At 41.6% G+C, this 16,541-nt stretch overlaps 1 protein-coding gene across 2 annotated transcripts in view; it reads left to right on the forward strand.

The window, feature by feature from the left end:
* The window catches only part of DOCK2 (dedicator of cytokinesis 2), a 499,735-nt gene that overhangs the window by 32,229 nt on the left and 450,965 nt on the right, over positions 1–16,541 (forward strand). For both annotated transcript variants that reach the window (XM_078150544.1, XM_020992326.2), the window contains exons 3-8: positions 3,392–3,432; positions 5,300–5,355; positions 5,891–5,987; positions 8,642–8,790; positions 12,700–12,835; positions 13,512–13,666. In XM_078150544.1, the coding sequence (XP_078006670.1) occupies positions 3,392–3,432; positions 5,300–5,355; positions 5,891–5,987; positions 8,642–8,790; positions 12,700–12,835; positions 13,512–13,666 (634 nt within the window). The remainder of the gene's footprint in view (positions 1–3,391; positions 3,433–5,299; positions 5,356–5,890; positions 5,988–8,641; positions 8,791–12,699; positions 12,836–13,511; positions 13,667–16,541) is intronic.

Here is a 16,541-nt window from a genome sequence, read left to right on the forward strand (position 1 = left end):
TAACTGATGGTTCTTGAATTATCTGCCATCGAAGGAGGCTGTTGTAGCAAACCAAGCTTAAAGTAACGAGAGTTGCCTGGTGGGAATGTGCTAGCAATGCTCTAGCAACCGGGGGATCTTGAAAGGCCTCGTGTAGAGGTGGCCCCTGAGCTGTGCTTTGAACAAAGATTAGAATCCTAAAAGGGCAAGTGGGGAAGGAGTGTATTCCAGACATGAAGAACCTATGCAAAGACATGGAAGCTGGAGATGGGATGTCATCTTTGGGGAATAGCTAGTAGGTCACTGGAGCTAAGAGTACGTGAGATTCCTTGCGATCTATCTCCCTCTAAGTCATCTTGGATATGACTACCAAATTCATTTCTAATGTGTTGCATTCATCATGCCCCTTCCTTGCAACAGAACCCCCAGTGCACAGCTCCCTGATGCCTGTAGAACAACATCCAGACTCCTCGGGCTGGCATTTGGTTCTCTCTTACGATCTGGTCCTAAACTGCTTTTCCAGCATCTTCTCATTCCTCCCAGGGTGAATGGTCCATGCCAAGGCGTTTTCACTATCTCCAGAACATTCCATGCTCGTTCTGAAGTTTTTGCTGGTGGTGTTTCTTCACCTGGAATAGTCTCCTTCTATCTAAAGTTTGTTCCTCCTTTCAGAGCTCAGCGGGAGTCATATCTTTCCTGTTCAACCTATCCCATTCTCTTCATCCTAGTGATCTCTATATAATTTTATACTCTTTCCAATTTTGTTAGTGTTTATATATCATGCTTCTCCAGGTAGATTGTAAATTATTTTAAGATAAGGATTTTATTTTCTTAATATTCCTAACGACATTGTACTCCAATGTGTCAATACATAAAGGACCTATAACTTATAACCTATAACATAACTGGCAATCACTATAACTTATCACATGTTCCTTGAGAGTTACTATAGCTAAAAAATGTCATTGCTCTAGGATCAACTTAACGATGCCTTTCTGGTCTTTTTTGGGTTCTTGGAGGACGGACATATCATCTAAGACTGTGCCCCAATTCAAAACTTTTCTAACTTGCTAGGAGCTACCCAGCAGCTGTGGTCCATGGCATAAGCTCTGAGCACCCGAAGTTGCCTCTAAATCATGATGAGGAGTCATAGTAGGACCTTAGTGAAAAGGTGGATAGTAAATGTATATTAAGCACTTATTGAATTTAATTGATTTGGCAGCTCAAGGCAATTGATGATATTGTGCCATGTTTGAAAAAGCAGGTGACAGTATGAATAAGACTTTCTGGTTTCTCCCATCTCCTTCTTTATATCCATCATATCCCTTCTTTTCCCCCTCCTTGGGTTCTCTGCTAATCTCATCTCTTGTCTACATCATATGTGATCCTTCATAATAGATTTATTTTTTTTTGGAAGCAATTGGGGTTAAGTGACTTGCCCAGGGTCACAGCTAGTAAAGTCTGAGGTCAGATTTGAACTCAGGTCCTCCTGACCCAGGGCCAGTGCTCTATTTACTACACAATATTTCTTTTTAGAGGATGGGATAAAGAGGGTAGTGGTCATCTCAAAGTGTGAATTTCATCAGTGTGGGCAACTCTCCATTGTGGAAACTCCTTCCACTCTAACTCGTATTTTAGAGAGTTGTTCAGGGCCACTGAGAGTTTAAATGACTTGCTTATGTTCCCACAGCTGATATGTGTCAGAGCAGGACTTGAACTCAGGTCTTTCTGACTCTGGGACTGGCTGCCCTCTACCCTCTGTGCCAAGCTGGGATGTTCTTGAAAGGTGGTGTGTAATTTGTAGTCTTGTTCTTTGAATCATTACTCTCGGTGTTTCTGGAAAGAAAAGAATAAAAATGAATTATTAAATACTACTATGTACCTGACATTTTACTGGGCAATGGAGGAAGAAACGGCATAGCCTGTATTGCTATATATCTGTACTAACCTGTATGCAACATAATAATAATAGTAATGATGGTGATGATGATGATGTTGATGGTGATGTGCTAATGCTGATAATAATGATGATGATAAAAGGTGTGGTGTAATAGAGGCAAAGGAGAAACCCAGACAGAGTGATCTAGGACAATTTAAAGAAGATGACACTTTCAGTTGGCAGACAATGATGAGGGGAAGCTTCAAGGAGATGACACTTGAGGTTACCTTAAAGGAAGAGAAGAACTGCAACATGTAGGAATGAGGAAGGAACGCCTTCCAGGTTTAAGGGATAGATGCCTCCTGGGAAGGCATAGAGGTGGAACATAGTAGGGTAAAATTGAGGAGCAGAAAATTAGAGCACATACATGAGTCATGCAAAATAAGATCAAAAATATAAGTGTAAGCAAGATTGTGGAGAGATGCTAAGGACAGATGTGGTGAGAGTGGCCTGAGCTGGCAGGAAGTCCATTCTTGGGGGTATCATTGTTTTGGTTTCTTTGTTGCCTGAGGCATAAAAGACCAGCCTGTGGGATATTGATGTGGGAGGTTTTATGTCAGGGCTCCTATTGCTGTGAAAAAGAATATATTTCTGACCTACTATTGTGGTGGATTGCTGTGGTGAATACACAGGCTAAGGGGAGTATCCCTCTATCTGAACTATTTAACCTTAGAAGTTATATCCTTTGTTATTAATAAGGTTATTTTTTTTTTCTTGCCTGTTATGGTCCACAGAGTGCCTTATTGCGTTCTCTCCCTGAGCCTGACTCATGTGATTGTCTTAAGTAAGGCCTGGCCTCTCTAAGCATATTGTGCAAAGATTTTATTTTATCTTCTAGGAACCTGAGAACCATTGAAGATTTAATAAGTCAGGAATAGATGTGGTCAGATGTGTGCATTAGAGCTTTGGGCAGCTTTCTGAAAGATGTATTAGAGAAGGGAGAAACTGGAGGCAGGGAGGTCTATTTGGACTTAAGGAGTCCCAGTGAAAGGTGGTGGGGGCCTACAATAGTGTGATATGAGTAGGAGTGGGGAGAAGCAAGTGTCTGTGAAAGGTGATAGGAAGGGACAGCTAGGTGGTGAAGTGGAGAGAGCAGTGGACCTGGAGTCAAGAGGATCTGAGTTCAAATGCAGCCTCAGAAGCTCACTAGCTGTGTGACCCATGGCAAGTCACTTAGCCCCAAATGCCTCCAAAACCCCCCATACAATGTAGAAAGGTAATGGGGAAGTGATGATGCCAATCATCGCTCTCTAATTTGTCTGTTCTTTAAGTTTTGGAATTTGTACATGAGACTTACTTTCAGTTACCATTAGAACAGACAACCTTATTTCAGTATATTTTCTGCAATTCCTATATCTTCTTGATAACTTTAGGTGTTTTAAATAGTTTTTTGCCTATTTCTAAAACCCTTGTCAGAATGTTATGGAAATGTTTTCATTTTGTTTCTTTGTTTTTTCCTCTTTTTTCTTTTAGATTGGTACAGGGGATACCTGATGAAGCACAAAATGTTAGAGGTAAGGCACTTTGTTTCACGTCTGAGTTGATTAGACGCTCAGAATGTTAGACCTGGAAGGGATTTAAAGTCCAGGGGTTCTTAACTTGGGGTCTGTGAACTTATTTTTTCAAAAAATATTTTAATAACTATATTTTGGTATAATCGGTCTCCCTTGAAATCCTACATATTTTATTGTATATTTAAAAATTATTCTGAGAAGGCGTCCATAGACTTCATGACATCGCCAAGGCAAATACAAACCCACACATTCATGAAGGCTAAGAATCCCTGACTGGTCCTATCCCTTTATTTTATAGATAAGCAAACAGAAGACCCAACAAATTGCACAGATTCGTCCACAGTTGTCAGTGGCAGAGTTGAGACCATAATCCGGGTCTCCTGACTCAGGGTCCAGTGTTTTCCCCATACTGCTTTCAGGACTACTTGAGGTGGTTTCACTTGTCAGGGTCTTCATTGGACTTGGCATGGCAGCTAGCGTGTCTCCTGTAGGCTAAACAATGTTTTTATCTTCTCTCCTGATAGACAGGCCATTTGGGGAAGTATCCTTATCTTATTCTGAGTTCTCAAAACACACTCAAATAAATCTTTGTTGAGATGTTTCTATCTCAAATTCGTCTGACATCCAAGAGAGGTTTTCTTTAGTGTGAGAACCAGTTTAAACTTTGAAACGTCCACATGTGAGAGATCAGACGTAAATCTTCAAAAACATGATTTGGTGATTGACATTTTTCCATATTTTCCTCTTCTGCTTCTCTCTCTTTTTCTGTTTCTCTTGAGCCAAAAAAAAAGTCTTTGTGGGAGATATCAGTTGCGTTATGGGGCTGAAGGAGGTAGTTCATTTTCCCAACTAGAGGTTCAGAAGCCAACAATCTCAGCAGAATACTTGGAGAGTCAATATAGTGTGAGAAAGTGTAATGAATTCTAGACTTGGAATGAGAGGACCAGGTTCAAATCCTAGTTCTCCTGACTAGGAGATTACCTGACTAATTTTGGACAAGCTATTTAACTTTTCTGGTCCTCAGCTGTGTCATCTCAAGAATGAAGGGGTCAAATCGTTTGATCTCTAAGGCCCCTTCTGTTAAAGAATGTTAAGGGGTCCCCTGAACTGTTTTTTGGGGTTACCTTATTTTCCAGAAGCACTGGACCCAGCTGACATAAGTTATTATTTGCAGACTCCCTGTGTGTCCTTGGAAGTCAATACAGGCACCAGTCAGTGTCTGCACTAGACTGGGTAGTTGCTTGTGCAGCTGGGACCCTTGCAGATAAGCAGACCATCCTATCTTCATAGTGTAACAGTTCCTCAGGGAAAAGAATGTGACTTTTGCCTTAGCCTTGCTCCTCCCCTTCTGAAGGGGTTTTGTCCTTTTCCCATCTTTACTGCACCTTTCCCCCTTCCATGGCACACCCCTTTAGGTGGAGATTTGTATTTTCTCCTCCTTCCTGAAAATGCAAACTTTGTGATGATTGGATTGTGAACTCTTTGGGTTCCACATGCATGTTCATTTCTCTAGTTTTCATGCAAATTTTGTGAAGTTGTGATTCCCTGTTGACATTTCCAGCTGTACATTTATAATACGCACCTAGAAGCTTTTTCCACCCCATCTGTTCTATTAAGGGCATCCTCTGGTGCCTTTGGTGATGCAGAGCTCTTTGGAACAAGGAATACATATTGATTCTACACTGAAATGGGGACCTGGCAGAAATATCCTCGTCCCTCCCCTGACATTGTCTCTGATTGTTAATTTCATTTAAAGGAAAACCAAATCAGGACTTGAACTTGATGTCCTGAGAACGTGAAGATTTAAGGTGAACCATTTGGGTAGTGACATATATATTTTTAAAATAATTCTTTTTGTTTCCAACAGGGGATATTTCCAAGATCCTTTATTCACATCAAAGAAGTTACAGTTGAAAAAAGAAGGTATCTCCATTTTACTGGTGGGCTCTAAAATGGCTTATCCTTGGCCTCAGCAGCTTTGAGTATCACTCATTTTCGAATCATTTTGAAAGGGAATGTATTATAACCCCATAATATTCCATGTTATTCTCTCTCCCTCTCATTCTCTCTTTGGTCAATTACTCTTTTCCTGGTCTGAAGGTATAATACCAATTGATTCCTGTTCGGATCTTTGATTTTGGGGGGAGTACCGGGCTCAGGAATATTCCAGGATCAAGCATTTTTATGGGTAAATCCTGTCAAAGTGTATTCATTTGAAGATTCATCTTCAGTAAGGAACATGAAAAGTCCACCCTAGTGGGGGCAGTCATTTAGAAAGGGAAGCTCCTTGAATTTGCATAATGTAATTAGCATGGCTATTGCAGCTGGCTCAGTCTCCTGCCGGGTAAGGCAGCTCTGAGCTGCTGGGAGGTTTCTCAAGATTTGCTAGTTTGTTTAATCCTGTTAACACCCTAGACCTCACATTCTTGGTATGTTTTCTTTTCCTCCCCACCCCCAGAAATACTGAGAACATTATACCTGCTGAGCTTCCCCTGGCACAAGAAGTAACAACAACGCTTTGGGAGTGGGGCAGCATCTGGAAGCAGCTGTATGTGGTGAGACTTGCCCCCCTATGGCAGACGTGTACATGATGGTGTTTGGGCTTATCTACGAAAACTGAATCTAGGCTTGGTGGTTTCAGGAAAGAATTTTTTTTAAAGGCTTAAATGAGGAAGTAATTTGGCCAAAGGGCAGAGACTAATGATGTCTCTGTGGTACTAGAATAAAAATTCCTGGCTTCAATGTACTTTTTCATTGTAGGTAGCCTCTGGAGGTATGCATTTATTCCTTTTTTCTTTATAAATAAAGCAACCATGAAGTTTAGCAACTGCTCACGTCGTCTTTAGGCCCAAAGAAATTAAGCTGCAAATCTAAAAGAAATCAAAGGAATTTAGCCTCTTGTTGCAGTAAGTTGGGGAACAGGCCAAGAAGGCGCGCTTCTGTAGGTGATGGGAAGCAATCAGCCCCAATGTTATCATGAACATCTGGCTAACTAGAGCGTTGGCACACACGTTGTGTGCATGCGTACACGTGTTGTATGTGTGTATGTTGCCTCCCCGGGTGATTCTAGGCCTCTGCTGAGGGCATTGGAAGCTTATGGACTTGGGAGCCGTCGTGGGAGAGACAACAACAGCAGTGCTGTTCAGGGAAGATTAATATTATGGTCACGTTTGGTATGGATCATATCCAGGTTGGGGACCTCTTGGTCAGTCTGGTGAAACCTGTGAACCTCTTTGGTAATCTCAGAATGTTCTTAATACACAAAATAAATATACAGGAAATACAAAGTAAAATATATTAAAATTGAGTTATTGAAATACATTTTAAGAAAACCAAACAAACAAGTTCATAGACTAGGTTAAGAATCCCTGGTCAGGGGGCAGCTGGGTGGTGCAATGGATAGAACTCCGGCCTTGGAGTCAGGAGGACCTGAGTTCATATATGACCTCAGACACTTGATACTTACAAGCTGTGTGACCCTGGGCAAGTCACTAACCCCAATTGCCTCACCAAAAAGGAAAAAAAAAAGAATCCCTGGTCTAGAGAGACAAATCAAGCAGTTTTGAAAGCCAGTGACAAGTGATTCAGTAACAAGTTGCCAGTTTTAGCCTGTTGCAGGCAGCTGGAAGCTTTGGAGGGACTTTATAGCAGCAGTCTCACTCACCATGTAACTCATGACCAGGTGACTGCAGCTCTATCCCCATCTTTCATTCATTTTAGAGAGGTGCCTGGTAAGCCTCGATTCATGTGTTATGAGCATTATTTTATTTATGTACATACATTCTGGGACACCAGTGACCCCCCAGTTAGTCACCAAGAGTTTATTAAGCATTCACTCTGTGCCAAGCGCAGTGGTTTCATAGTGTCTCGAATGAATTCACAGCCTCAGACCATCTCCAACCTAAGCAAAAGCATTCATTGAGAGCGATGTCTCTCCAGCAGGTTGAGTTCTAAGAGGAACCATCAACTTCAGGAAGACAAGACAGGCAATGTGATAGTGTAATGATGCTGATCACACCACAGAAATGATGAATATTAAAAAGGCAGGAGGGGTTTGTCAAGGGATTAGGTAACAGGGGAGAGGTCCTGGCCTCAGTGGAACTGTTCATGTCATTATCCACAATGCATACAGAAAAACCCTCTTGGAGGGGCCTATGTATGTATATATGATAATGCTATTATAATAAGCCTCTCTATGCCACAAGTTTACCGAAAGAACAGCCTTTACTATCACTGTGAAGGTTCCTACTTAGGGAAAGTCCCTTCTGCTTTTGGGGGTCCACATCCTGCTTGGGCATCCGGATGGTGCTGCTTTCTGATTGTCTGGCAGTTGTGGTCCTGTCTGAGAATAGATGGATGTGGTTGTGGTTGACTGCATGGACATACCTGCTGTTTCTGTGAGGAATATGAGGAATGAGTCTGGGGGCAGTGGTTAGCTAGAGGCAGTGGCTGGGATTCCATCACATGGATACACCTGCTGTTCTAGTGGGACTTGAGTTCATGGACACATCTGCTGTCCTAGTGAGGCATATATGAGGAAGTTAGGATATTGATTTCAGGGTTGGGGAGGGAGAGTGGCTAGCTAGGGGCAGTGGGCCTGCTGTTCAGTGAGGCCTATGATTGAGTCTGGGGACAGTGGTGTGGTTAAAGCCAGATTGCGTGGTCAAATCAGGACACAGTGAGGCCCATAAGAAAGTTAGAATACTGGGGTAGGGGCAGTCTTTTTAGGATTCCATCACCAGGTACGATTCTAAGCACTAGGGACACAAATAAAAGGAAGAAAAAGTCAGTCCCTGCCCTCATAAAACTTAAATTCTAATAGAGGAAGACCCCACATAAGAGGGAGTTGAAAGGGGAGAGGAAAGGACCTGGGAGTATGGTGTGGAAGTCGGGAAAATCAGGAGCAAATCCAGGGAGGAATGGAGAATAGTTGGCCTGGGCTTCTCTCCAAAATGGGAGCCTTGGACAAGACTCACCAGTGGGAGAAGGGGACCAAGGCAGCAGAGGAAGTTCCGGAAGGTAGGTGAGGCATGGTGACAGTCTGGAGAGCTAGAAGCAGAGCTAGGAGCGTGATACTTGAGCCCTAAACATGTGTTCATTTAGCCTAGGGCTTGTGTTCTCCGCAGAGATTGGGGGGAGGGGGAGCAATTTGCCACCTTCTTTGTTGATGAAATGTAGGTAACAGATACTGTCTTTTCTTGTTTCCCAGGCCAGCAAAAAAGAGCGGTTTCTCCAAGTGCAGAGCATGATGTATGACCTGATGGAATGGAGGTCTCAGCTTTTGTCTGGGACTCTGCCAAAAGATGAGCTGAAGGAACTTAAGCAGAAAGTCACTTCAAAGATTGACTATGGCAACAGGTATATTCTTTTTTCTTTTTTAAACACACTCTCTCTCTCTCTTTCTAATCCCCTTCTTTCTCTCCCTCTCCACCTTCCTCTCTCTGCCTCCCCCATCTCTGTCTCTGCTTCTCTCTTTCTCTTCCCTCCCCCGTCTTCCTCTCTCTGCTCCCCCATCTCTGTGTGTTTCTCTTTCTCTCTCCCCCTTCCCTTCCTCTCCCTCGTTCTCCCCCTCTTTCTTCCTCTTGATCTTCTTCCCCTCTTTCTTCTCCCAAACTCCTTCTTCCTCTGTTTCCCTCCTCTCTTCCCCTTTCCATTTACCCCTCTCTCTATTTCCCTCTTTCCCTGTCTTATTTCTGTCCCTCTGCCCCTCTCTGTCTCCCCCCTCCCCCTTCCTCTCTCCTTCTCTTTCTCTTAACCTCTGTCTTTTTCTTCCTCACACCTTCCTCTACCACCCTACAGAACAGAGAACCTAGGTTTTATTTTTAGGTGGGAGTTTGCCACGTTCTACTTGGATGGCTCTTGTCCCCAGCAATGCTCCTGGTGCTTCACAATCACCCCCTGGGATCTGTGGGCATATGGAGGCAGAGAGAATCCTTGTGTTGCAACTTTAACTGGGCTGAGATATTTGGGGAATACATTTAACCTCCTTCCAAATGACTGGTGAGCATGGTCATTTGGATTCATCTTCATCCAAGCAGCAGTTTTCTTTCAGTGTTTTGATGTACCCCTGCTCCCTGCTCAGAGTCTTGGCTCACTGATTCATGCCTGGGGCCTGTACAGAATTGGCCCATCACCTGCTGTGCACTGACTCTCCACACCGGGAAATAACATGGGCACATGCAAAAAAATACACTCAGAGTGGGAATGGAAAGTGAAGTGAACTGGAATAAAAGCTTCACTGTCTCAAAAAGAAGAGTGACACCGTTTTCTCCAGTCAGGGAAACTTTGGGCCTAAGTGTTCTTTGCTGTGAGCCCCCTACAGGCCCTGACATAGGTGGGAGGTCGGGTCGGGGAGTGTTTCTACCTTTGCCTGCTGTGAGCGTTGTTGATGGCTGAGTGACAGTCTGATCTACCTGAGTGGTCACAGAAACAGGTAGAAAGAGTTTCAGGGGCTGGGCAGAGTCTCGGTGGGGTATGGCGTGGCTCAGTAGGTCTGGGGAATTTCATTGGCACACCATTTCACAATAGGGGCTTTGACGACTTTTAAGTATTGCTTCATAGCGAGTGCTTGGATTGTGTCCAGCTCACTTAATAGGAAGGTCTAGAGGCTAGTTGCCTGGCAGAGGGTGTTCAGCCTTCCTTTTGAGAAAGAGGGGGCCCTCAGAACATCTACTTTGGGGCCCAACCTTGTTGTACTTTTATTTTCATCCAGTTTCTTTTAGGGAAGTGAGAGAAAAGTGGCCTCGGAAGCTTCTTTACAGCCTGAACCAAAGGGCTGAGAGAAGCTCCTCCCCACTTGCAGCATACGGTCCTCTCCAGCTGAAGATGCACGGGGTCTTGTAGACCTGGAACGGCTTTCTTGGGATCCTTGGTTTTGTAGCTATGGGAGTTACAAGATGGGAAGTGTTCCCTGCAGCCCACAGGCCATAGCCTTAGAGCCCAGACTACAAGACAGTCACAGATTTAGAGATGGACGGACTTCTAGTTAATTCATTTAAATTTAGTTCAATTCAGTGGAATGGACATTTATTCTAAGCCAGGCACTGTGCTAGTTACTGGAGATACAAAGATAAAAATTAAAATAAACCCTGCCTTCAAGGAGCAAGATGAATATCTTGGGGGAAGGGGGTGGGGGTGGTTGGGAACAAAACAGTAATAGTAGTAGTATGACCCTCTCACTTTATGCATGTGGAAAATGAGGTCCAGAGAAGTGAAACGATTTGTCTAATGTCATGTAGATAGTAAGTGGCCTGGGGAGGGGGGATTTGAATCCAGGTCCTCTGAATTCAGACCCACCATTCTTTCCATTGTATTATATGACAGAATTGTCTAGGGATTCACGTAAAAGTGTATGGATGCTCACTCTGGCTTTGGGCTAATGCCTTGTTGTTTTCTGGCTATGGTGGTACCTGCATAAATTTCTGCTACAAAGCGAGGCTGAGGCTGGTGGATTCCTTGAGTTTGCGAGTTCTAAGCTGCCATATGGCTAAAGCTAAAGCTAATAATTTATTTATACTAAATCTGTGTATGAGTGGCCACTGTAGTTCAGTCCTGAGCAAGACAGGAAAACCAAGTCTCAAAAAAAAAAGTGTCCCATGGAAAAAATAGTGCCACGATGATAAAACTCAAGAAACATAGTAAGCATTTATTAAATGCCTGTTTTACATGGACTTGCCACCAGTGGGCCTAGGTAATAACTTGGAGCACTGAAGCTTTTGAACCAGAAGGGACCTTCAGGGTCATAGTTCATCCCCCTCATTTTATAGATGAAGAAACTTAGATCCAAGGAGTTTAAATAGTGATATGAACAGCAAGTAGCAGAACTGAGATTTTAACCTAGCTCTAGGTCCTAGACCCTCTAGTTCTCACCAAATTGCTGTCTCTGAGAGAAGAATGCCCTGGCTGTAGGTAGGAATCAGAATCATAGAATGTTAGGGTGGTATCCTCATTTCCAGAGAAGAGAGTTGCCCAAGATCACAAAGTTAGTTAGTGACAGAATTAGAGTAGGGTTTTTTTTCTTTCTTCTTCTCTTTTTAGTATTCTAGATATGAGTCAACCTTATGTTTCTTTGTCTCAAACCTGAGATTATTAAACTTAGTAACATACTTTATTCTGGTATTTGGGGCTTGATTAATAAGAAGGGTTTCCAGGATAAATTTTCAGGAACAAGAATAAGACACCTCCCTACATTAAAATAATTATATATCAGTTTTAGACACTCTCCTTTCAAGTGTTAACACATGTTTCTTGCTGCCAGAATGTAAAAATGCTTCCTTATCATTCACTAGGAAATTTTGTTTTGTGCTTTGATCATAGTCTCTTTTACGTATTATTATTTAATTATTTTAAGTTATTTAATCAAAAATTTACATTTAGTTTATTTATATTAAATTATTTAAGCTATTATTTTAGTATTTAAATATAATATGTATCATTTATATAGTGCTTTAAAGTTTGCAAAGTATTTTACAAACATTACCTCATTTTATCCAAACAACCTGCCAGCTATGGGAAGTAGGTGCTAGTATTATATCCATTTTATAGATGAGGAAGCTGATGCTGACTTAAGTGACTTGCACAGGGTCACATAGCTACTAAGTGGCTGAACCTAAATTTAAACTAATGATTTCCTGCCTTCAGGTATATTTAGGTGTATATTCACTGCCCTACATAACTGCCTCAAATCATAATATTAGCTAGCTTTTAGATAGGGCCTACTAGGTACCAGGCACTGTGCTAAATACCTTAAAATATCTCTTTGATTGTCACGACTATCTTGCAAGGTAGGTGCTCTTGTTATCCTCATTTTACACTTGAGGAAACTGAGGCAAGCAGAGGTTAAGGGACTCGCCAATGGTCTCACAACTATGAGCGTCTGAGGCCAGTTTTGAACTCAGGTCTTCCTGAAACTCCAGGCCTGGCCCCTGTATCCACTAGACCACCACACATGTACAAAACACTTTATATAAAATATATGATTTCATTCTACATGGCTCAGTTACCTTTCCAGAAGCAGGTACAGTGAGTGTAATTAAAGCTAGAATGATCAGAATAATGCTTTCTGTAATTGAATAAAAAAAGTGAAAATATAGAAGAGTTCCATAGAGAGGCAAGTGAGAGTCATGAGTTACAGCTAGCTTCCTGACAGTTTTGAGAGGGCATTCTACGTGATTCCACACCTGCCGAAGGTCTCTTCATTTGTCACATACCTGTGCAAAACAGACAGTTTAAGTGACCTGGAGTTCACATCCAATCTTTTCTTGACAGGATCCTTGAACTAGATCTGATTGTCAGAGATGAAGATGGAAATATCTTGGATCCTGATAAAACCAGTGTCATCAGCCTGTTCCATGCGCACGAGGAAGCTACAGATAAAATCACTGAACGCATCAAAGAAGAGATGGTCTGTGTCCTCTAAGCAAGCCCAGGATTCAAAGGGAGGAGCAACAGTCTTCACCTTAGTACCATAGTATATGAAAGCTGTCCAGGACCTCCCACCCTTCACTTTAGTCAGGAGGAAACAGATCAAGAGAAGAAAGTGAATTTCCCGAGTTCATACATTAAGTTTGGAATAGAACCCAAATCAGAATCCAGCTCTCCTGAGTCTAGAGAATAGATTAGGTCTTCAGTTGTGGAGGGTGTTACCTCTACTATGTTAATATGATAGATAATAGTATCATGCGTTTTTTTTAAGTATTATTTTAAAAAAGACTTTTGTGGACAATCTTAGATTTAGAGATGGAAGGGACCTTCTAGTTCATGGGGTCCAGCTCCTTCATTTTATATTTGAGGAAACTGATGCCTTGAGAGAGTAAGAGACATGACTAAGGTCATATAGGTTTGTTCTATTGTTTCGTCTTATTTTAGCGACCATTTAAAAATACTGTGTAGGTACTATTAGCCCCATTTTATAAATGGAGAAAATGAAGTCCCTGGAGTTAAGATGACTTGCTTAAAGGCTTCACTGTGACTTCCATCATAGACTTCTACCCATTTCACTGTGTTTTTTGTCTTGTCATTAAGTGGTAGAACGCTAACTATTTTTTATCCTTTTCTCTTCTTTCCTCTGTGTTGGGCAGTCGAAAGATCAACCAGATTATGGTATGTATTCCCGGATCTCCTCCTCCCCCACGCACAGCCTCTATGTCTTTGTAAGGAACTTTGTATGCCGAATTGGAGAGGATGCTGAACTCTTCATGTCGCTCTATGATCCCAACAAGCAAATGGTCATAAGGTGAGTGGATCTTGAGAATATACTGTCTCAATAAAAAAAAAAATTTAAAAAAAAAGGCCCTGTGTTGTAGGGTCAGGTGAGATGGAGGTTTCAATGGGAGGCAGTATGGTATAGTGGGAATCACAAGGCCTGGGTTCAAATCCTGCCTCTGATACTTGTTACCTGTGTGACCCTGGACAAGTTACTTAACCTCTATGTGCCTTAGTTTCTTTATCTATAAAAATGAGAAGCTTGGACAAGATGGCCTATGAGGTCCTCTCTAGATATAGATCTATTATCTTTTATGGCTAGTCCACATCCATTGAAGTATAGTGTACATATAGTCCATCTTGCCTTACTGCCAGGGATAGCAAAAAATGACTGCTTACCATCCTTCCTATGATACCCTCAGAAGCATTTTTGCATGCAGTAAAGACTCACAATTTCCTGTCAGCCAAGCTCAAGGTATCCTGTGATAAAGAGCCCTAAAAATGATGAGGTGAGCATAGCCTTGCCTCCTGAGCATCGTTAGAATATCTCCTCACTTCACTGACAGGGGTGATGGTTCTGTGATCCCATATGCATGATTGATCACCCAACCTGAGTGCCATGCATTGGGGCAATGGATCAGTCTGATGGCAGCTTGGCTCCCTGATGTGCCACCTGGTATGATGTGCTTGACAGGGAGTGTTTGAGTGATGCCTCTGTCTATGCCAAAGACTTACTGACCTCTCTGGGGAAAGATGAGCAAGTGGGGAGAGAAGGGTGAAAGTATGGGGAAAAGAGGACAGACGAATGCTTTATACATCCATATGAACTTGGTTGTTTAACCTTTTCTTAAAGGCATCTTCTCCTCCACTTGTCTGATCATGCCTGGGTTGTCAGCATGATATGTTCTAATTAAAAGAAACAAACTTGAGGGGACCAAAATCACCCTTCTGGATGATATGGATCATTTAAAACTTATCTGGGATTGACCTGTCATCTTTGGGATGAAACAAGGGCAGCTTCTGCAAGCCTTCCCATGGATACTTGGTTTAAGAAATAGAAAGATAAAATTTTCTAAAGGAACATGAAGAAGATGGTGACAGGACTTGGCAGACCAAGTCCTCCTGTTTAGAAAGGGCCAATGATAAATTTGTTTCCTCCTGTTGAATGTGAACAGAGAAACTAAGAACTGTTAGGCTATAGATTACTATAAAATGACATTTTTTTTCTCTCAAATATGTTTAATAGTCCCTTCATCTTCCTCTGCGTCCAATAAATGTTAACATAATCACAACTTAATTAGAAGCCATGTCTCATGATGACATGGAGATGACCCATGGAGATTGCAAAGGTTATGCCATTATATTATAAACCCTACTAGATTTTACCATGCTGAAAAGATTTTGAGTATCATCCCAAATTAGTGTGTTATCTAAGTACTGACCCAGTTAAATATGGAGAAGCATCTCAGTAGTTGGTCACTCGGTGATGAATCATTTGGCAGTGGAAGCTCATGGAACAAAATAAAATAAAAAATGACTTTTAGTCCCATGCAGACCCTTTTTCCTTCCATAGGTAGTATAATGGAGTGGAAGAAAAAGTGGTTTTGAGATGCTAAGCTAATAGGAACTCTAAAAATGATGGAGTTTTAGACTATCTATGAATATTAACTTAGCTGTTGGTATTCTAAATGTATCTCTCCATGCCTCATTTTCCCCATTTGTAAAATGAACGTGTTTGTTTCAGTGTCCTCTAAGATCTCTTCAGACTTAAAAATTTATGATCAGATGATCTTTGTTCAATGAGCAACAAATTACATGACTGAAGAACTAAACCATATCAGCATTACTATTTCATAATAAACCAAATTGGAAGATACCAGGATTTGTAGCTAAATGGGAGGAGGGCTCCCAGGTTCTCTTTGGAAAGGGAAATGTAAGAGTTGCCTATTTGCCTTTATCACGTGCTCAAAGACAATTGGGAGAACTATGGCATGAGTCATTTGGTTTTCTCATCTTGCAAAACTCAAGATCACCAACAAGCAAGGAAATAATGCATGATGAAGATAATTAAAGATCGTTGTAGCCTGATGAAGACATTTTATATGAAAATTGACAAGCTCCTTCCATTCAAGTCAGCATATACTTTGATATTCAGTAATTTCAGTGCAAAGGTGAGTTAAGGGGAGGATGATGAAAAGTATGTTGGAAAACATGGCTCATATTTAAGAAATAAAAGAAAATGAAGATTTGTAGACTACTCGAAAGTCTTATGTAATTTGAATACTTTCTTCAAGAAGAGTTTTGAAAGGCATTGGGCCGACATGGTAAGCATGTAATAATATCAGGAAAAATGGAATTGACTTTATCTTAATATCAACAATAATAACAATGTCTCATATTTATATAGCACTTTATCTATCCATTATCTTATTTCATCTTCTCAGTGACTCTGTGGAGTAGGTACTATCCCTGTTTTACAGATGAAGAAACTCTGGCTTGGATAAATTCAGTGCCTTGCCTGGAAGCCACACAACTAATAAGTCTATGAGTCAGGATTTGAACTGAGGTCTTCTGTATTCTGGATCTAGGAGGGGGGGAAAGGGTTGTATCAGAATCAACAAAATTTTTACAAGGAGACCATTTACTAGTTTGAGTAAAGGTCAAAGTTAATGTCAAATGAGAAGAAAGGATACGAATGAGTAACCCATTGCAACAGCTTTGACCTGATTTTTGACTAGCAAGCTATTAATGTCCTAAGAATAGGAAATGGAAAAGGTGAAGATGGTGGTCTTGATTTTCATACTTTGCTGCAGAAGTTTTACCAGGATAAAGCAGCTGCCAAAACAAGGAGGCCAAAACAGCCTGCCAACTTTCTTAGCTAAAAAGCACTTGATCTTCTTGTCAAG

This window comes from Phascolarctos cinereus, unplaced genomic scaffold (genome assembly GCF_003287225.1).
Source record: "Phascolarctos cinereus isolate Bilbo 61053 unplaced genomic scaffold, phaCin_HiC Scaffold_2;HRSCAF=192, whole genome shotgun sequence".
NCBI classification, from domain to species: domain Eukaryota; kingdom Metazoa; phylum Chordata; class Mammalia; order Diprotodontia; family Phascolarctidae; genus Phascolarctos; species Phascolarctos cinereus.